The following is a 22,489-nucleotide window of genomic DNA, read 5'->3' on the forward strand; positions in this document are numbered from 1 at the left end:
ACTACCAACAAAAGCTGCTAGAAGTAACTGCTGCTGCTCACATCGAAAAAACTCATATTGTCGTTTTCACAGTTTACTCAGACTAATTTATTTTTCTATTTCCAGGCTTTATGCCAAACCAAGCGTACCGGCTGCTTCTAAAGCTCTACAATTACCATGTTATGTATAGTTTATTAAATTTGTTCAACACACAAAGAAAGTCCAAATGTAAGGTTTCCTTCACGAGGCACCGACTTCTTAGACAACCAGCAAAAGCTGCTAGAAGTTACAGCGCCTAACCCCGTAAAAAGACAAATTGTCGTTTTCAGTTTAATCTGACTAGCTTGTTTTCTGTTTCCAATCTTAATGCTATAGGCAACAGCTTGTGTATTGTGGTATTAATCTTCCCATCTAACTCTCAGCCTTAAAGAGAAAAAGTGCATTTCCTGAAATGTTGAATCATTTGCATTTAGTGTCTCTTCATGTTTACATGCTTACATTTGCAAAAAGGTTTTTATTTGTCTCATACTGCCTGTGCTGCAGCACCTCTTTTCTGCTCTGATTGGTTAGCTGGCCAACTCTGATGAGATTGGTCAATCGCTTAGAGATGTGTCGGAAATGCCCTCCTCCTTAGCATATCAGGTATGATGTGTTTGAGCACGAGCCAATAGAAACGCAAGTGTTACAAAGGGATGTCACTATGTTACCTAACTAAACATTGGAGTCCAATGGAGTCTTTGCAGGCAGGGGGAGTGCGTGGGAGAGAAACTCCCTCTGGAGGAAACTTTGTGATTTTTGCCTTTGCAGGACATCTACATGCACAAAAACCTGTATTAAGTACTGCAGGAAACGGAATCCCCAAAAGGCATTTTAAGGCCTCTTTGAAAGTCTCTTGAAATTAAAACCACTTATTCTTAAAGGTCCCATGACATGGCTATGTCTACTGATCATAATTCCATTGTTGAGGTCTACTAGAATAGATTTACATTGTCCAATGTTCCAAAATAACATTGGTTTCTCATACAGCATCTCTGTATAGTATGTGTATTCACTCTGTCCTAAACGGCTTGTTGGAGCTCCTGCCCCCCCCTCCCTGTGAGCCCACTGTGCTCTGATTGGTTGGTTCGCCCCCACTCTCTTCTGGTTAGTCAACCACCGTTACAGCTGAACATCAGTGTTTATGTTTTACTATGGCGTTTGTAGCAACCAGAAAAGGACACCAGTAATGACAAACAGATGAGAATGCTGCACGGGGTCTGGGTGCCGTGGTTGGGACACTTTGAGGGTGTGTGATTTTGCAGACCGTTTACATGCAGAAAAAGCTACATAACACACAATAATGTCTGTTTTTCTTCATACCCACTAGATCCCATTCCCCGTTGGGTATGTAGCTGGAGATGTCCGCTTCTATCATCTGGAGGTCCAGCAGCCAACCGTTGTGGGTCCAGGAGCCAAACTTGAGGTCACACTTCTGCACATCGAAGGGGAACCACCGCACATCGATGTAGCATGTACTCTTCAGGATGCCTGGAGTTAAGTGTTGGGGACAATTACTTTTTGGCAAAGTAGTTCATACTTCACTTTCTCAAGCCTCTGGTCTGAAGGAAAGCTAGCTGAAGGATGTCGTCATGCCAACAGCCCTCAGGCAAAAGTGTTTCTAATCCATCACAGAGGAATACATTCAATTACGATAAAAGCCCCTCTATTAGTCTTTTATTAGTGTTTAAAAACACCCCAATTTAATTTAATGTCTACTGATTACCCAAAATACATAATTTAAAATAAAAATAAAAGGTGTAGAAGTTGCTAAAAACTGATTAAAGTAACTGAAAAATAAGCATACATCCCACAATGCTATGGCTAAATCTGGTTAGAAATGTTACACTGTTAGATGTAAATGTCACATATAACTTTGATTTCAATAGTATAGGCCTACAATGGCAGATCCTACAATAAAAACACTTTAAATAGTAGTTAACAAGCTGCAGTTATATGAAAACTTTGTCTTAAATCTTTTACTTTTCCTTGGAATTCTGCCCAGTTTTAACACTAGACGAAACCCACAAAACACCAAAACAATAGGAGCGGTTTAAATTAACGATTGAATATGATTAAAGTTGATACTTAGTCAAATATAACATTACGAACATCTTAAATGTCTCACCTGGTGGGATGTACTGGCAGGATCCTGAATAATTCACCAACACATTTGTATGGAAGGTAGCATCAAACCTCTCATCAGCACTACAGGGAGAGAAGAGAGGATAAAACAGTCTTTAAATTGCCTCAAAAGCACTCGAAACGAAGACGATCGGAAGGATTCGCTAGATAAAGCCACAAAGGGGGGATAAAAGGACCAGAGGTTTTAAACAACGATTGGAGTTAATCACAAAGGTAAAGAAAAGAGAAAACGGGACGATAACAGATGTGAGAATGAAGGTGACAGACAGGTAGACACAAGGGGGATTAGTGTAGATCCAAGACAATTGTAATTTGACTGATCATCTTAAACAACATCGCTGTTCGCCATCGAGACGTCCTTCAAACACACAGGGATTATACACACCCAAAAACATTCATTATCAGAGTATAATCATTTCCCACAAGAACAAAATTGTCTCCCACCTCCTCCTTCCAGGACAGAACTTTGTTGATCCCTAACATTTCCTAAATCAACAGGTCCACATTTAATCTGTCCATTTGATCTAAGTACAGCTTTACAAACTACTGGATCGCAATATAAAAGCAAACAGACAAATTGAAAAATGATACAGGACTAAAAACATAACCTTTGTAGAAGTAAAGAAAAGATAAAGGTTTCCATAAAATCATTTATCCATTCATTCATATCTGGTATAATGAAATGTTTTCAACATTATTGTCCATTATTACATTTCTAAAACTTCCAGTAAGAGATGAACGCACTGTAAGAAAGGTTTTTGTAGGACAGTGGATCATGAATTGTAGCAAAATTGAGCCCAGGAGGCATATAACAGGATGAAGCAATGCAGATGTATGGCCTATACATCAATAATCCAGATGTTATCACTCTTTTCACTTAGCGGAGGCTGTGAGAAACCTTGGAACAGCACTAACACTTTGGCCACTGCCCTCGATTAAATTAGCTAATGTGCCAAATTAGCATTTATCATTGTAATGGTTTTTAAAAACTTCTACCTATTGATTGAACATAGATTGAGAGGCATTAGCATTTTAAAAACGTTTGGGTAACCTTTTAAAATGAGAAGATTGAAACTTTAGCAAAACATGCATACATTGATTCAGGATGAAGTTGTTGAATCCCAAAGCAATGGGATTCTTCAAATTAACCTTTTGTCCTTGATGTGAGCCGTTGAATAAAAAGAAGACAAGTAATGGCCTGCCATTTACTTCTCAAGCAATAGATGTTGCAAATAGCTTCAGCTGAAATCAGTTAAGAGAAACAACAAAGGATCGTACGAATTGTAATCACTCGCCAAACCTATGCTTGTAAGGTTGCTTACGTTGGCCAGCAGATGCATACGCGCTGATACGGCCCAAAACATTTCCGTTATGAGAAACGCAATGCAGATGGAAAAGTGACGCAAATATAAAACACAACAGTGCCAAAAACTACCAACAACAATTTTCACAATTCTCTCAATGCAATGGCAACAACCACATTCACATGTATTCCCTTTGTAACACTATTACAGGATGAGTTACTCATCACCATCAAATATGCGTCTAAGATGGGGCTACACTGCATTGTCTAGATTCATACATTTAAACCCTCTCTACATACAGTACAGTACAGTATATTGAAAGAAGCTCGACAGCGGCATGGCTTACATTATTTAAATAAAAAACACTGAAGCATGACCCTGTTTCTTGTGTTCTAGTTTCCCAAGTGACAGTGCATGGTGAAATATAAAAAAATCCTGTGTGGGACGAGACACATGGTTCCTATATTATTTATGTGGATTGACGTTAGGTTTCTTTATGGCGCTGACACGGGCAGCTGTCTAACTTCAGATCCTCTCTTTGTCCGGCATTACAGCACTTAATGTCCAAACAACTTCCCTTCTGTACACTGACGAAACAAACTCTCTGCATCACGAAAATTCAATATTTTGCAAATTCTCTGCAAAAGAACTAACATCAAAGTCACTGATCTTTCGCCTTGGGTGTTGTTCTACTAACTACCTTCAGATCACACAATATGTCTGTTATGAAGTCCCAAGGCATCATCCTCTTCAGAACCACCATCCAGAGACTCCAAGAAGATCCGATACTTTGAACTGCTGTTTGCTGCATCGGCATAAGTAGTCAGACATTTACTGTCAGAAATATCTAAAACTCCAACAAAGCAGCATTCAGATAGACGCTTGGGACCCTTTAATGTCCTTCCCACATCCTACCCCTACCTGCAGCTTCGTCTCTTTACCAGAGCATCAGAACTCTATATCCAACAATACGGGAGTTGGGCTAACATGGTACACCTAGAAGCTCCCTCTTTGGCTCATAATAATAATAATACCATTAAGACATCTTTGTTCTAAAGGAAAACGTCATTCAAATTGTCCTGAAAAGCCTCTCTTGAAGGTGAGACAAATTTCACTTCTCAGAGGAAGGCATGATAAGTTGCTAACTTTCAGAAGTGACGAAGTGACATTCACACCACATTGATGCCATGCTTGGTAGGGCTGTGTAGAGGAGAGATAGAGATGAATGAACAATCAGGCACAACACTATGACTGGTTCCATAGTGTTCAATGTGTGTCCTCATGTGGTAAACCTAAAAGGTTTTTTTTCTGGCATTTGTTTAAAAATACTCCCGCGGTTTAAATGTTTTCTATGTTTCTATATATATTTCTTTTTTTATGCTTTTTGCCTTTGTCCCTGAAGAAGTCTTGCTACTGCCAAGACCTCATTTCCAGATTGGGATCATCAAACGTTCATCTTATCTCATGGTTTAATTCTCCTTTCTTTCTTGCTTGCTTCTTTGCCTCACAAAAATAGAAATAAATGATCATACTCACGATTTACACTGCCACACACACGGAATGTCAGGTTGAATCTGGGTCTGTGTCAGGACTGTATTGTTTTTATCCTTAGCGATCGCTGAACCCCCCCCACAAGCTGCTTAATGTTCTGTATCATCCCTGTTAGACACTGTAGCCAAGTAATCAACTCTGCAGTGTATGGCGTACTCTTTTCCACCATTACAAGTGTGATTCTTTGACTGCGTTTGAGGGTTATTTCAAGGAGGCGGGGAAAGCATTCAGGCAATAAAAACATTTTACTCCCCCTGTTAAATACCTTCTTTTGGAGCTTGACAGTTTAATAATGGTCGGCAATCCCACAACCCTTTCTCCCCTGGTGCCACGAACAATAAGCAGGACTATGAAAAAGCAGTTTGTACTCCAAGGCAAATACTACTTTTATTACTCATAGTATTTCCTGGAGTAAAGTTCCTTTGCATATTACTAAGATGTATGTTTAGTCAGGCAGGTATTTTTTTCAAGGATTGGTGTAAAACTGTACAGAATGCTTGCTGTTGCAATAACCTGAATATTATGATGTTATAGGCGCAAGAACAAAAGGTGGAACCTACATGTGACAAAAGAAGATACAAAGATGGAGCTTCTGGGAAAGGTACGAATATTTTCTCATTTATTGTGTCTTTTGTCTTTCTCATCCTTATCCTTATGGTCATAGTGTTTCATGATCCTTTTTTCAGCTAAAATAACAGAACTCATGATTGTGTTTCAGCATCATTCCCAATGGATGTATCACATGACGCACATTATGTTTGTGTTGCTGTTTTTGTAAGTATGTCCCAGCTGCTTAGCAAGAGGGCAAACAAGTCTTGTTTACCATATAGGCGGCTGTCTGTAATAAGTGCCAAAAAAGCAACTTTTTTTGTGGACAAAATCGGTGCCTACAAGACAAAATACACTGGAAAAAGATCAACCGCTCAACTGAAACTGAACAAGTTCAGATGGCATTGTGGGTATCCATCACAGAATCACCATAGCCTAGCAACCTAATTTATTTTAACAGGCACAGTAGACTCATCTCCCTCCAAACGCAGGAAGCCACAGTGGCTGAGCGCATTGAAAGGAAAGATGTTCAATCAGGCTGACCTCTGAATTAAAGAACCAAAGCGCTGTTCTGGAGACATTATTTCTCTTTCCTCCCCATCAAAGTCCCATTCTTTGACAATGACATGAAAAGATATGAGCTCAGCCAGTTTCTAATAAGACCTGTAGAGTTTGATATGAAGGTGAACCATCTTCATCAAACATGATACAATGATAAGATGAAAATAAAGGACCAAAATAAATGACTTCAAAATTGCTTACATATGAAGTATATTACAGAAATCTGTTGACATATCCAGCCAGTTTACAGTTTTTCCAGATGACGTGTTCCTACTGGCCTTGGCAGGCAACAGATCCAAAGCTCCCTGGGAGTTTTGGTTTCTGTCCTCCCAGAGGGAATCGGCTAAATCATCTCTTTAAACCAAGCTGTAACCAAGAGTGAACTTTCCTCTGGGAAATATGTTCACCCACTGTGTTGCCGGGTATCCAGAGCCCAGATGACAGAGGAATAAAAGGGAAAGAAAGATAACTTAAACGGGACCTATCATGCAAAATGCACTTTTGTACGTCTTTTATACAGGGGAGTCAGGGAACTCACCAAGTGTCAGAAAACACAACCCTCTCTCTTTTCCTCCATACCCAAATCTCTAAAAACAGGGCTGCAATGGATCTGATACAGACTGATCCAGATTTGAAATATCTCTGACGTCAGAAACAAGGAGCTCCGCCTATATGGACAACTCTCCACCTATCAGGAGGAGACAGCCACGGCCATTGCCGTTCGAAAGCGCTGGAGACGCTGTAGTACATATGTCAGGCCTGTAGGTGGCGCTGTCGTCTGCCACAAAAGCAGCGAAGAAGACTTCTCAGATTCAGCCCTTGCAAAAACAGAGCAAATCGAGCGAAATGAGGCATGGCTAAAATGCATGATCTGTTTGGTATTTTCAAAAAGAAACTTCGCAGACATGTTTTATATAGGTATGGCCCTACAATATATTATTCAAATATAGCATGATAGGTCCACTTTTAAAAAAGGAATTGCAAAGTAGAATTTAGCAGCAAGAGCATTGGCAGATAAGGCAATGTGCTGGCCAGTAGCCACTGAGATACACTGAACAAAAATATAAACGCAGCACTTTTGTTTTTGCTCCCATTTTTTATGAGATGAACTCAAAGATCTAAAACATTTTCTATATACACAAAATAACCATTTATCTCAAATATTGTTCACAAATCTGAAAAACTCTGTGATAGTGAGCACTTCTCCTTTGCCGAGATAATCCATCCCACCTCACAGGTGTGGCATATCAAGATGCTGATTAGAGAGCATGATTATTGCACAGGTGTGCCTTAGGCTGGCCACAATAAAAGGCCACTCTGAAACGTGCAGTTTTGCTTTATTGGGGGGGTCCGAAAACCAGTCAGTATCTGGTGTGAGGGGTAGGGTTAGGGTTAGGGCTAGGGGTAGGGTTAGGGTTAGGGTAATGTTGTGAATCGAGCAAAGAGAAAAATCGCGTATCAAGTGAAAGCAGCTTAAGTCAGTAGGCTTGATTTTGATAGACATTTTTCAGCAAAAGTAGCAAAACTTGCTTGCTCTCAATCTTAAATGTCAGTCTGGTGTTATGTCAGTCAATCAATAGACAGTAAACATTTTATCACTAAAGAGTACATTCCAAAGCTTTTTCAATACTTCTTGTTCCTTCGACTCTTAAGGCCACTTTGCTTAAATGTTGATTGGCAATTTTGTGTTATGACAGATTAATATAAAATGGGGAATATTTGGAAAACTGGCTTAGTTTTCTTCATATCATTGCTGTATTAATACAAATATAATCAAATCGCCAATTTTCCAATTCATATGCATTTCGATCACCTCGATTTTGATCAATGTATTGTTGTTACGTCCGCCCCGCGGAAAATAGGGTAGTATTAAAAGTGATAAGGTTCAAAAGTAAACATAATAGGATGAGACAACCGTACCTGTTGTAGAGGAGGATGTCTGGGACCCAGACCTGATTGGAAGGGAAGCGCAGGTTCTGAACCCCAGGGTAGTTGTCTGGGTTCCATGCAAGGTAAATGTCTGTCCAATACTGAAACAAACAACAGAGAGAGTAAACGAGGCAGATAATGAGGTGAGGACACAAAAATGAGGGCACAAATGACAACAAGTGAGAAAATGACAGAACAGGTAGAAAAATGCCAAATTCAAGGCTTTAAACTACATGTGAGACAATTTGTTGTTTTGTTGTTGAAACTATTATTAGCAATATTCACAGCTCTGACACCAACGCTTGTTTCAAAGTGCTGGTAAAGAGCCATAAAGACTGCATGTATCATCTGTGCATAACAGCATCTCGTATACACCTATAAAGGACATCCTGGCTCTCAACAGCAAAGCAGAACTTAGTTGACCATAGCGATCCACGACAAAACCAATAAAAAGTCAAACATTGTTAATCCTTAACTCTGGTTTATATTCCAAATACTGTTACACTTTGTCTCTTGCTCTGCTTAAAAAAACCTGGCAGGAAAACATTGCCAAGCCAGCAGTTGTTGGCACTGACCCTTGCATTCCAATTTGAGGCTGCATGGGTCTGTTTTCAGGAGGAGGCTCACTGAGGCCAGCATCAAAGCGTTTAAGGGCACAAAGGGTAAGCAAGTGTTGCATCTGTGTCTATTTGTATTACTTGCAATACGTGGCTTGATAATGTGTGACCTGTGGATATTAGTGTGTATTGGACATTCATGTGAGTGTGTTACGTCCACCAACGAGGTTATGGTTTTGGCTCCTGTTTATCTGTCAGTAAATTACTTAAAAACAAAAGGCTCAATTTGAATAATACATGTTGGACCGGTGTAGCATGGTCCAAACATTTGGAGTGGATCTGAATCAGGGGTCCGATACATGAATAATGCTTCAGTTTCTTTATTATTAAGGGATAGTGCTGCATTCATGGCTTCTGTAATAACAACTCAAAACAGATACAAATGATTTGCTAAAGCTCCTTTTCTCTGTAGGGTCCATCATCTCTACAGTTCAGGACCATCCGTGGAGCACATGAATGCACCATCAGCCTTTGCAGAGGTCAGTGCTCTCTAATATTCATTCTAATAATGTCTTTCTGTGTATGTGTGTGTAGTACACATGCATGTATTCACATAGAGATGAAGGCACTTATATGTTGTAGCCAAGGGGCACATCTCTATGGAGCAAACACAGTCCCAGTGCTAATGTGACCATAGTACACTGGGCACATCTGTTTGTTATGTGGATGTGTGTTTGCATGAATGTGTTCATGGTACAATGTGTGCATAAATCCGTGCACAAGGAAATCAGCCTGTGCATATGTGCCTCTGTCCATATTGTCTAAAATCAACGCACAATCCTATACTAACGTTGTCGGATTTGAACAATTAAAAAAAAAATGCCATTCATCTGAAGTCTGACATATGTCTCCACTCACGCGGCTAATGACTTAATCACTACATTTGTCATCTGTGAGCCGTGGCCATTTGGTGCTACAGAGCCTTTTATTTCAATGTTGTTCACGTTGGCTGGGAAAGCACCACTAAGAGCCAACAGAGCAAATTACAGCTCAGTGACTTTGTAGTCTGTCAGGAATAAATGTGGAGGACACCAGGCTACGTAAGGTAACAGCTATCTAAGAATAGATTTGGAGTTATGTAACAGAAATGTAAGAAAGCATCACTAATTTGAAACAACTAGATTTGTGTTAAGATAGTGTGATTCTCTGAGCGCTAGACTGTGAGGATGTTGTACGCAAATATGCAGAATATATATTTGTCCGTGGAAAAGTAACAGCTAAATTATTTGGCCTTATAATAGAACTTTAGCACTGATTGCTTTTTGTTATTTGTAATTACCTTCTGTGCATCTCTTCAATGTCAACACAACCTTCTCCATATCTGCTGCAACTGCAAAGCCTCCTTAGGCAGAACAGTCAGTATTCTATTTAGAGGCATAATTGGATGATACAGTGTGCATGGATGATAACGATTGTGTGTTGGTATTTTTGTCAACAAAAAAATATATTTAGGCTACAACACTGTCCAAACCATCCCTGGATTCAAGCCATCGTCTCGCTTTTTTTCGGAGATGCTGTATGTCCCGGAAATATCTTCCTTTACTCCAACACAATGGAAGTGAATGTAATCAATGATGCTCACAGCAACAGATACATTTATTTAAAATTGAATTTAAGGAAAAATTCTTAAATACCTATTTCTTTTTGTAGAAACTATTTCCCGTAAAAACAGCTGATTGGAGGACTATTAAACACCACAGTAACCTATATGTGATAGATTTTGAGCACATCAGCTACATAGTACTCAGATAGAGGCAGGAATATCCGAGACAAAAATATTAAAGTCTAAGTAAAACCTTTTCCTTTCAATGTCACTCTTCCAGAGAACGAGACAAAAGTAACTCCTAGTTCCTCGAAAACCTAATCTCATAACAATTCTCACAGTTAAAAAACACATTAAATCCTATCCATTTTGGATGTGGGACATTCATAGCCTGATAAACCTGCAGCCTAATCCTTAAATCCTCCACGTTCAGGACAGAAGAACGAGCTCCTTCTCTATCTGACTCTCTGTGAGCGAATTCATGTACTTCTCAAGTCTCCTTCTCCTTCAAAATCTGCTGCATCTGCAAAGCCCTTAAAGCCATTACACTTAAGTAGATGCCTGTATTAAAGAAGTGGCATTCTGAATAATTGATTGATTCATAACGTGTTACCCAGTCATCAGTCAACTCAACCCCCGTAATGTGCTGTTCTCACTGCTGGGATAAAGAGGCTGCTACCTGACTGGCCTGGTGTACCATGTTCCTGAGCAGTGTAATGCATATTTCTTGTAGCTTATTTTCACCTTTTCATAATGCTACAGAAGTGCTGTAGCTGAGCTAAGTGGTTTGGTTTCCACATGCTTGGATGGCAGAACAATGTTATTTGGAATTTGACAATTAAGTGTTCAGAAGCGTGCAATTTTGTACTGGTGATTGTGGTCACCTGGTGCCCTGTGTTGTCTCCTCCCCTCTCACCTGTGTCTTGTTGGTTTGATTAGTCTGTGTGTATTTAGGTTCTGTTTTCTTGTTAGTCAGTGTGTGTGAGATCCTGGGGGCTGGTGACTGTGTTCAGGGGAGACAGTCATATTGAGGCTGTGTATCCTGTAGCCTATACCACAAAGAGGAATAAATGCCCACACCGGGTTATATTTGAACTCTCTGCCTCTGCCGCCTTACTTGGTCGGGCCGCTCAACGGTCAGCTTCACACTACTACAAAACATGAAACAGTAGACACTTTTAAACAACACATTTATTTTTGTTCTGTTGTCTGATACATGCCATGATTAATCTACAGTTTACAATGATTTTAACAAATACTGCACATACATCCGTTAAATTAAACAAAGCAAGCACAGAAACACATTGATAGACTGTCACTCAGAGGTCAAAGGAGTATCAGGCCCTTTTCTTAAGTAAAAATATTCATACCACACTGTAAAGAATACTCTATTACAAGTGAAAGTCTGGTAATGAAAATGTTACTTAAGCAAAAGTATAATGATCTAAATGCTGTTTGAGTATTACACGTACCCTGTAGTAAAAAACCAATATTAACGAACAAAAACTTAAAGGTGGGGTATGTCATTTACTTCAGAAACACTTGTTATATTCCATTGAATGCTCTTAACATCCCGATAGCAATGAATACATTAAATGCTTTGTCAATAAATACATAAAACTATTTCATCTATGGAAGCCGTAGCGCTGTAAAAAGCACGACTAATCATTTTAGACGGCCCGGCTAAAATAACTGGATGGCCCTGCCTGTCAGACTTCAAGATAGTGAAGCACAAAGTAAAATATTTCCCTTTGATTTGTAGTGGAGTATAAAGTGCAACGAAAATAACATTCTCAAGTACCTCAACATTCCACCACTCAGATGAAAATATTCGTGCTGGCCAAAGGCGGTACTACACTTCCGTTTGGTTGCTGGCCCGGAAACACTTTTTCCCATTGCCTTACATGGGGAAAGAGTGGTCTGTAAATCGTTGGATATTTTTTTTTAAACTAAATAAACTACCCAGTATGAACACTTGTATAGCCCTTATTAAAAACATTCGTTCCTCAAGTTGTAAAAATGTGCTAATAACGTTATTCTGAGAGTTATTTCCCTCTGCATTATGAACGCGCATCTAACCCACGGGACCGCGCCGCCCGGCACGTTCATGTTACGTGTCCCGACCAATCAGAGCACACTGTGCTCACAGGAAGGGTGGGGGCTGGAGCTATTGGAGCTACAACGAGCCGTTAAAGGCAGAGAGTGAAATTCAGTGAATACACGTAGTTTACAGAGATGCTGTTTGAAAAACAAATGTGAGTTGCGTTTATCTTTACCCATGGATGCACAATAAGGAAGGACCCATATCGTCTTACTGCCATCCCACGGAGCTGTAATAATGGATATATTGCACATGTTTGCTGTAATTCATTATCATACTACATGGGCTGTATGATTAAATCTTGTACCGTAAATGTTGTATTAAATAAAGTTAATATTACCGACGTTATTAATGTCCCTGCTTCGTATTGCACTGTGTGTGTATATATATATATATACACAGTGCAATCATTCTTTCATGCTAAATGAAGCTCTGTTGCTTGGATATCACTAGATCCTGTTACAGTGTAATATAAGTACATAACGATTGATGTGTATATTAGCATAATGACTAGCTAGCCGCTAGCTGCTAACTGCCGCCTCGTTAATATCAAATCCATCATAATAACAAATCATTACCATGCTGTCATGAACGTGCGGTGCTGTTACGTGTACGCAAATTGACGTGCTTGATATGAACGAGCATTTTGGTTAAAGTTGTGCATGCGCTATGAGTGCACATACGGGTACTTCTCAGACATGGCGGATAATCTGTGACGTTTCGCTCTCTCAAAAGTTGGGCCATTTTATCATCATGCGCTAATGAGCAACTCTCATAGGAATGAATGAGGCCTCGCCTCCCACGCTGTATCCAGTTCTTATTATACATCCATGGCTTCAACGCACGCCGCCGTGTGGACGGGCCGTAATTGCCCAGGTATATTACTAGCTTATCACAGGTTGTAGTTCAACACATTACTTTAGTTAACATTTACTTGGTGCTATGATTTAAATGTACTTATCAAAATGAAGATACAAAACTACTTGCAAATTCAAGTAACACATTAACTAAAAAGAGAGATTTTGAGTAAAAGAAAAATTATTAGTAATGTATTGTATAATTTAAACACATAATCATAGTAATATTTACTAGAGCAAAACATATTTTTATCAGTGTGTCATTGAAGATAGATGATTGGCGTTGATGTATGATTTTATTTAAATCCAATATCCGGTCAGTCTGTTTGTGGACAAGTGACAGGCTTCGACTTAAACTGTGATTTCCTTGGCTTGTCAGTGTTTATATAATTCAATGCAGTATACATATTCACTACTTTGACTTTAACAAGACAGTTTACTTTGATAATTGATGTTAAACTCATTAGCATCTTAGCTTAGCCGTGATGAAGTGTTTCTCTCAGACGTGCATGACAAGGTGCCATTAGACTTGTTCTCTCGTGGATCGCCTGAAGCCACAGACTTTTTCTTTTGCCGTCTTTTTTTCTAAGTTAAAGTAAAGAAAAATCCCTGCTTCCTATGAAAAACTGAATCTATTACCACCAAAATTGTTCAATTTCGAGTAGTATTTTGCACCTTTATTGTGCAATAGCTAAATAATAACAGGGTTGACAACAGCAACTACATTTAAAGGCTTAAAAAAGCAAATTAAAGTAACCCAAGGAAATGTATTGAGAAATTATCTTAGAAAACAAGATTTGCTGGCTTAATAAAATGTTTTTATCTACTTTCTAAAGTGACAAAGCCTCACACTGACAACAAAAAAAGTATTATGCTACTGTTAAGTATAATAAAAGAATAAATAAACCTAAATTAAAAAAGGTTGACAGAACCATTGCCTTTAATTTTGTATGAAAATAACAAGTTTGACAGCACCGTCCAACACAACTCTAGCCCTTTGTTTTCTATTGTCACATGAGGCCCTGAAGAGTCACTGAAGTAACAGAAACAGTTTCTGTACAAAAAAAAAGGTAATTAGGTGCAGCTCAAAATGGGCTTCATGCCTTCAACCGCAGTTAGATGTGAAGATTAAAAAAAAAAAAAAAAAAGATGGCAGAGCCCACAGGATACAAACATCATGTCCAAAAATACCAAATGACGATTACAACACAGTGATCACACAAAAGTGCTCGGAGAGGAGACATACCATCTGCAGCCAGGCATTTGTGACCATCACCTGGTTCTTTTCATCCTAGAGGGGAATGGGAGGAGAGAGGAAGAGAGAATAATCAGCAGCAGGCAGCCAGGCTTAGAACAGATAGGGAAGGAAGGGTGAGAGAAAATAAAAGATAAATATTCCTGGTAAACATTGGGTGAGATTACAAAACAGATCGGCAATAAAGTCAAACTGCGGCCCAGATGACTCAGAGCGCACAGAATGTCAATGACGCACATGAATACTTGTTGGGCTTTTACGACATCCCTTTGTCTGATGTACGGAAACAGAAGACAAGTTTTGCCATTTAAAAATAAATGATTGCTCGATTGCTTGTCCTTTGGTACCGTGCTTACAGCTTTTTCCAATAACTGCTTATACAGTACAAGCTTATACTTCACACTCGACAATGAGCTTATTTGAGTCCTCAGCAATTCACCAAACAAGTGTGAAGTAGATCAGATGGTACCACTTTACAATAAGACTACCCTTATAAAGGATTCATAAAGGATTCATAATTAGGTTATTAATTAGGTTGTAAACACTTTATTAATCATTAAGAACCATTTATAAACCAGTTCTAACACAGGCTCCCCTACCCCTCACACCAGATACTACCTGGTTTTCTGACCCCCCCAGACCCCCCCATTAAAGAAAAAATGCACGTTTCAGAGTGGCCTTTTATTGTGGCCAGCCTAAGGCACACCTGTGCAATAATCATGCTGTCTAATCAGCATCTTGATATGCCACACCTGTGAGGTGGGATGGATTATCTCGGCAAAGGAGAAGTGCTCACTATCACAGATTTTTGAACAATATTTGAGAGAAATGGTTATTTTGTGTATATAGAAAATGTTTTAAGATCTTTGAGTTCATCTCATAAAAAATGGGAGCAAAAACAAAAGTGTTGCGTTTATATTTTTGTTCAGTATATAACTGCCAAAAGGGAGCCTTGTAAAGTGTAAAACACATTCCCATTTTGTAATGAGTTACTACCATTTATAATGTCTTTAAGTTATATTAAGCCTTAAAGTTATGCATACATTAGGGCGTGGTCACATTGAGTGACAGGTAATTCCAGTGACTGCTGTTGTTAGCTTCCTGTCTCTCTGCTAGCAGCTCCGTGATGCTACAGGGGCTCTGCCTGCTCAACTTAGCCGGGGAACATAACTTGAACTCGGCCATGTTTGTTGTGCTGGTGCCTTGTGGACTATTCTTCATGCTTATATCGGACTATTGTGACTCGCTCTTTGGTTAAAACAGATGGTGCATGAATGCGGTTTTGCGGCAAGTGAAATTTGATTACTTTATTTATGTGTTGCTTATGTCTTTAGTCAGCTAACGTTATTGAATGTTAAAGGTCCCATGTCATGCTTTTCCGGTTATTACCCGTCCCCTTGTGTGTTATGAAGGTTTTTATGCATGTAAACGGTCTGCAGAGTCAAAATCCTTCAAAGTACACCCTGTAGGGAGTAAAACTCTAACTCTACCCAGTAGCCACGCCCAGAGCTATGGCCGCACCCTCTGCCAGCCGAACATATATACTGTTGGAAGCTCAGGTTCAGTTCAAAACTGTATCCAGTCATGCCAACGAGGGTCTGTTTCCTGTCTTGTGAGGGGAAATCTTCAATGTATGCTGGCAGAACCACGACGAAGTCAGTGGTTGACATTTCTTGTTAACACTGTTCCTTCAGATGTTCAAGCCGGTATTGTACTGTGTGCGCGGCATTTCACGGACCAAAGCTTCGCAAACATTGCAGCGATTCATGCCGGATATGCACAGCGTAGGACACTGAAGGACGATGCTGTTCCTACTTTGTTTGGACCAGCGGGAGATTCGGGTACACAACCTGTAAGTATGCATTGTTGTTTGTGTATTTATGATGTTTAAATGGGTAAACGTTTTTGGGGCTGCTAAGTGCTAACTGGGCTAACTAAGTTGCTAGCGTTTCCATATCAACTCCAATTTCAGCAGATGCCTTACATGTATCTCATAGCAGGAGAATGTCTGCATTCACACACAAAATACTCATAGACAGACAGTATACGGTGATTTACCGTACGGTCAGTCGCAAAACTTCTTGCATACAAGTAATTTGCTCCATTGAATTGGTGCAAAACATTAAAGGGGCCCTATTTTGCTTGGTTTTCAGGTTCAGATTTTGTTCCTCTACTGTGACATGTTTACATGCTATAATGTTCTAAAGCTCTTTATTTTTCTCATACTGGCAGTATCTCTGTCTGAAACCAGAGCTCAGTCTGCTCTAATTGGTTAGCTTGCTGGCTCTGTTGTGATTGGTCAACCACAAAACATATAAAACACTGTACAGGAAAGGGAAAACCCCAACAAGCATTATAGAGCCCCTTTAAATTAAGATAAATACAAATCGAATGAAATTATTGCAAAGAACAAGAGACATACCTATAGTATAAGTAAAAGCCAATAAATACAATATATCTTCAGTTCAAAATGGAAGAGCTGGAACAGCAATGTACTGGAAATAGTCTGTGACACTGAGCAGAAAGGATGCAGAAGATGAGTTTACAGTTATTTCTGTCTACGTCATTCAAAACAGAAATAGGCAGAATCAGTGGCTCCAGCTGTACTTCATATTTCATAAGGGTCAGTTCATGGTCAAATGTCCGGAGAGAGAAACAAATGGGGAAAGTGTGAACAAAAAGTTAAGAGAGGAGGGTGAAAGGAATCAATGGTGACAGAAACAGAATCAAAACCGACAGGCTGAGTTCATGAATTCATGAGGCAGCGAAGAAGAAAATATAGAAAGAAGCCAGAAGGAGAGCCACGAGGTAGAGCTGGGAACGGACATATTTAGAGTCTGTTTGGCACACTTCTACATGACAGCTACAAGTGGTGCCCCTTGTTTCACTCTGGTACGCTGTGTTTCTGACATTTTGCCTTAAAAAAAGGTCTAAAGCATCTTTCATTCTCTATTTCTATGCCGAGTAATCCTGTTTTATTTTCATGGAATCAATTTCACTTGTAGCTAAACACTGAAAATTCAACCCATTGGAAACTTTCCCTTTAATGTTATTGTGGTTAAATCAAATCATGGATTTTGCTCACTGTGTTTCTATTTCTCACGAAGACCTGATCGGCAATACGGTTTTCATTCTTATCACATGTTTTCCCTGGTTTTCATTCTACTTCTTCTCTTTCAGGAGACAATTTTAGAGATGTATCCTGAAAATTCAACTTTTTATTTTAAAAGAAAGTCACAGAGGATTTTGCTTGGATTGGACCTAAAGGTAGTTGAATGACTGTTTTCAATAGTCTTTAATTAGGAAAGCCATGTCGATGCTTTCTAATAATCAAACTTGAGCAACCATGAATGTGTCCAATTTAAAGGTCTTTAAAGAGGAAATGTGTTTCTGATTAAGTGTTTTTGCAATGGTATTATAATAAATGAGATTACAGTGGATAAGCCTTTATTATGCCACTTTAAAATGTTTGACTCCGTATCCAAGAGTAAGTGATGCTGTTGAAGTGTATTGCATCATAAGTTGTGTGTTATAGTCTTACTCCACTTGTATTGATGTACAGTAAAGGGAGTGTACTCTTGCATATATATTTCAGGATCTTAATACAAAAATCAAAAGCTCTCTGTGCATCAAAAGGAAAGTTCAGGCAAAATGAAAGATAATTGGTTTTGAATGAGCAAAATGGTTGGAACGCAGAGTTCTGCAACCCATTGCAGTACTGTACAGAGAAAGAACGAAGGCAATGTTTCCGGCGTATATCTAGGACTTGAACCAGTGAAAAGCATGATTCGTTTTTTTTTAGTGTCTTGGTTGACAATTAACATATTTGTTATCTTTGGAGGTAAGCGCCTCTTCTTCTAATGAGTACTCCAAATGGTTGTTAAGGGTTAGTATACTTAAGGTTTTTCAGGCTCATTGCTACCTTTGTTGGCATGTTACTGCTACAAGCTGTTGATCAGTGGAATAGCATGACATTTGCTTAACCAAACAGTCATACTCTGATCAAAAACTTCACAGAGTTCATTAACTTTTGCAAGGTTGTGCACAATTTGAATGTTGAAATCCAGCTTGATATCCACTCTTTTTTCCACTTATGTAGACCAGGGTTTTTATGACCCGTGACATATCTCTTTTCACTCATCCTCCAGAAAAAGTACTCTTTGGACCAGAATGCAACAGAATTCACGAACATGAACAAACTGCAGTCAGGTTTGCAACAACTATTGAAACAAATATGAAGCATAGAGTTCCAACAACTTTGCCATTATTGTTTTTAATGTATGGAAGAAAGGAGCAAATGTGACCCGCTCTATCGAAATCAGTCCGAAGTCGCAACGGCTCATTTCAAAATAAACGTGGATTCAGATGATAAATACAACTTTGAAGCTTGTAACGGCATATTTACAAGCGGAGAAAGGAGTAACTTGACGTCCCAGCAGGCACAACAACAGCCGGTGTTTCTCGTGAGGGTTTTCCCCGGGAAACAAACACAATACACACAAACTCAAAATTACACAGACACACACACGTATACACACACACACACACTCGCGAGCTTCCCCCAGACCAGGAATCCAAACGAAAATATCTTCCCTCTGTAGTATTTTGATAATTTGCTCCGCTAAATAATCAATCAGATCGATGGATTCCTGAGAAGAGAAAACTTTGAAGGCCTTTTTCTCAAAATGAAGACTCGGTGACAGTCATTATATAATGTGACATATTTTGCTTAATATTTGGAGTACAACAACAATCCTGATATCATTAGAAAGTTTGGAATCTCCTCTTTCCAGCAGTGTATACAACTCAAAATGTGTCTTCGGGTCAATGTGACTGATTTTGATAGAGCAGGTTACAAATACTGTTCCCGTACTTGAAAATCGATTTCCTCCCAATCGCCGCTCCTCTCTCGCATCCCCACCTCTCACCATCCCCCTCCACTCTCGCATCTTATCTCGCCCTGTCCTTTCTGATCTGTGCCTGTTTAAAACAGCCTCCTTTCTCAGCTGCTGAAACAGCACAGCCTTCCATTGTGTTGTTTTGTTTTTTAAAAGGCACAGGCTTTCTATCCCTTGGTGTGTGTGTGTGGGCGATCGTGCTTTCAATCTCGGAGATCTGGCTTTGAGGCTGCTGTGTGGTTGCCCTATTTTGTACTTGACCTCTCTTTTGTGGTGTTTTGTGGGATGTCGCTCAGCTGCAATAGGCTGTATCAGCTCTGTCACACCCACGATAAACACTGTAATCTCCTCATAAATCAGCTCTGATTGGTTTCAGACGGACGGGCAATGGATAGACAGACACTAAGTTTCAATTAAAGCTCTTTTACTGCATTGTATTGTAAGTCATTTGAGATATATTGCCAATGACAAAATCCATGTTGTCATGTATGAATTAGTGCTTTTACTGTACATCTCGATGTATAGTGTTCCAGAATTCGCTTGTAACAATGCGGCAACCTCTAACATGTTTTATTTCAATGCAAAGCAGAGAATACGTTTTTCGGTTATACTCAATGGGCAGTGAAGGAAATCATATCTAAAAAGGCTCTATCCATTTTTGAATTACCTCAAAAACTTCTTTTTAACAGTTCATGGTGACATTGAGTGGGAACAGGATTCCCTCCAATTTAAATGGTTCAACAAATACGCTTGAATGTCTGCTGCACCACAAGAGAATGCCACAAGGCCTGTTTAAGGAAGCGGAAAATGGGAAATGTCGGTCTACATTTACTTTCTGTCTCAGTTTTGATCGAATCAAATGTGAACACAAGCCGAACACTGCCAACCATAGAGTGCAAAAAGGGGTGTTTCTGACCATGTGAATCTTTGTCTGGAAGACTCTTTGATCAAGACTCCAGTAGCTCTTTATTCAGAGATTTGAGATAAACGTGGTTCTGATCATGTGTACATTTAACCTTGGAAGTGGTGCAGAACTATTGAGGTCCCTTATTAAAATCAAACACCTTGGCTTTGTTCGCTTTCTGGCAGTCAATTGAGCCCCATTCCGCCTGGATTTATTTCTCCAGAGGTGGTGAGGTGACTTTAACATCACCTGCTTTGTGATTTCAATCTGTCTGGAGCTGACGGTAAGGCAGTGGTTCTCAAACTTTTTCTGTCAGGCCCCCCCTTTGGAGAAAAAAAAAGGTTGGGCCCCCCCAACACAAATAGTCAGGCTCAGTGGCAGCGCCAGAGATTTCTTTTGGGGGTGCTGTGGGGTAGCTTGACATTTCATAGAGGGTGCTCAAATATTTAGGGTTTCCCATTAATGTACCGGGCGCTACAGTGGAATGTTCTACTGCAACAATCCCCACGCATACGTACCCGCGACTGTTACAATGAAGGCTCGATAATCAGCTCACGGCATATAGGTGTAAGCAGGGGTAAAGTGCTATTTTTACAGGTGGTGTGTGGATCTCACATAAGGGGGTCCTCACCTCCTCTAGGGGGGTCCGGGGGCAAGCTCCCCCGAGAAGATTTATTTTTAAATATTGAAGTTAAAACCATCAATCTGGTGCACTTTGAGAGCAAAATGAAGAGATCTATGGATACATCTCTCTCTCAACACCTATATAAAACAGAACTGTAAACAGATTGACTTTTTCTTTCTGGATATTTAAACTTTATTCTTGTTTTACTGTAATATAGTATTTCATACTCATTTTTCATTTATTCTCTTATTTTTTTATAACTATAATGATCATATAAACGTGTGCCTCGGAAATAATTGTTTACATTAATGGTGACCAAAACGTTTGAGACCCACTGAGATAACACTGAGATAGTCCTTTAGCTCACTGAGTCTCTCAGTCTGACAGGAGAGGACTCTCCTCCACTTTGTTGTTGAAAAAACTCCTTATATCCGTTAGCATAGCTCGCTAGCACCAGAAGCTAACAACAACGATCTCCAGTACCGGTGCGCTCTCTCTCTCGCGCACACAAAATGGCTCATTCCACACACACACACACACACACACACACACACACACACACACACACACACACACACACACACACACACACACACACACACACACACACACAGAGCCGAGCTTTAATGAAACACAGAGACCCAGACGTAATAGTACTGTACTGCATCATATTATTTCGAATCAATAATTTTTCAAATTATCTTTTTTTTTTTATAACCTTTTTTCTTCCTGGTCTCTTGCGCCCCCCACTTTGAGAACCACTGCGGTAAGGTAACTTCGTCACTGTGGACTGACGGCTTTGGGCCTTGTAACTCAGCACTTTAGTGAACAGTTTTGCACTTTATTAGAGTGATTGCACAGTACCGTTTGGCATGGCATATTTGCACATTTTATATAATTTATACTAATTATTGAGATAGTATTTATTAAACCGTATTAATTGAAATGTCGTCTGGCAGGTGCTGGTCGGGTCCTCGGCTCCGCCTGACAAGATAGGGGTGTTAGCGAGCGCCGAAAGTGCTTATGCTGGTGTAGAATGACAGCGGTTAAGAATAATCCGGGTGCAAATAATATGTGGGGGTGTAGACATCATAGCGTTAAGTGGCATTAATTGTACATTGTAGTGCTGACTGCGTTTAGTTGGGTTTGTATGTGTGTAATTCTGTTCAGTTATATGTTTGTGTTTGAAAAGTGTTCCCCCTCCCGTTATGTCTGTTGCTGGATTGTGTGCACCTGGTGCCCTGTGTTGTCTCCTCCCCCCTCACCTGTGTCTAATTGCTGATTAGTGTGTGTGGGTATTTAGGCTCTGTTTCCCTGTCTGTTAGAGGCAGGGAGTGTGTGTGAGATCCTGGTGGCTACAGGCTCACGTGAACAGCAGCAGCAGGATTGAGGCTGTGTGTAATGTGTTTATGTTTTAATAAATGCCCACACCGGGTTATAATGTTGGATGTTCTGCCTCTGCCTCCTTGCTTGGTCGGGCCGCTCAATTGTCAGCGTCACAAGCCTATATATGCTTATCTTTTCTAATTCCCACCCCAGATATATTTACAGTTTCATACCGAGGTTTCTCTGCAGGAAGAGCCGCTTTTTATCTTGGAGGAAGTTGAAGGTGTTTTTGCTAATCTGATATGCAGA

General features: G+C 39.8%; 1 protein-coding gene across 2 annotated transcripts in view; it reads right to left on the minus strand.

Annotated features, from left to right (window-relative positions):
- chrna8 (cholinergic receptor, nicotinic, alpha 8) overlaps nt 1-22,489 on the minus strand; it is a 56,951-nt gene that overhangs the window by 11,293 nt on the left and 23,169 nt on the right. Inside the window, exons 3-6 of one of the 2 annotated variants that reach the window (XM_034087786.1) lie at nt 14,419-14,463; nt 8,046-8,155; nt 2,144-2,223; nt 1,339-1,506 (exon numbers count right to left, since the gene is read on the minus strand). In XM_034087786.1, the coding sequence (XP_033943677.1) occupies nt 1,339-1,506; nt 2,144-2,223; nt 8,046-8,155; nt 14,419-14,463 (403 nt within the window). The remainder of the gene's footprint in view (nt 1-1,338; nt 1,507-2,143; nt 2,224-8,045; nt 8,156-14,418; nt 14,464-22,489) is intronic. The other variant, XM_034087863.1, reaches the window with a different exon arrangement.

Source organism: Pseudochaenichthys georgianus, chromosome 1, assembly GCF_902827115.2.
Source record: "Pseudochaenichthys georgianus chromosome 1, fPseGeo1.2, whole genome shotgun sequence".
NCBI classification, from domain to species: Eukaryota; Metazoa; Chordata; class Actinopteri; order Perciformes; family Channichthyidae; genus Pseudochaenichthys; species Pseudochaenichthys georgianus.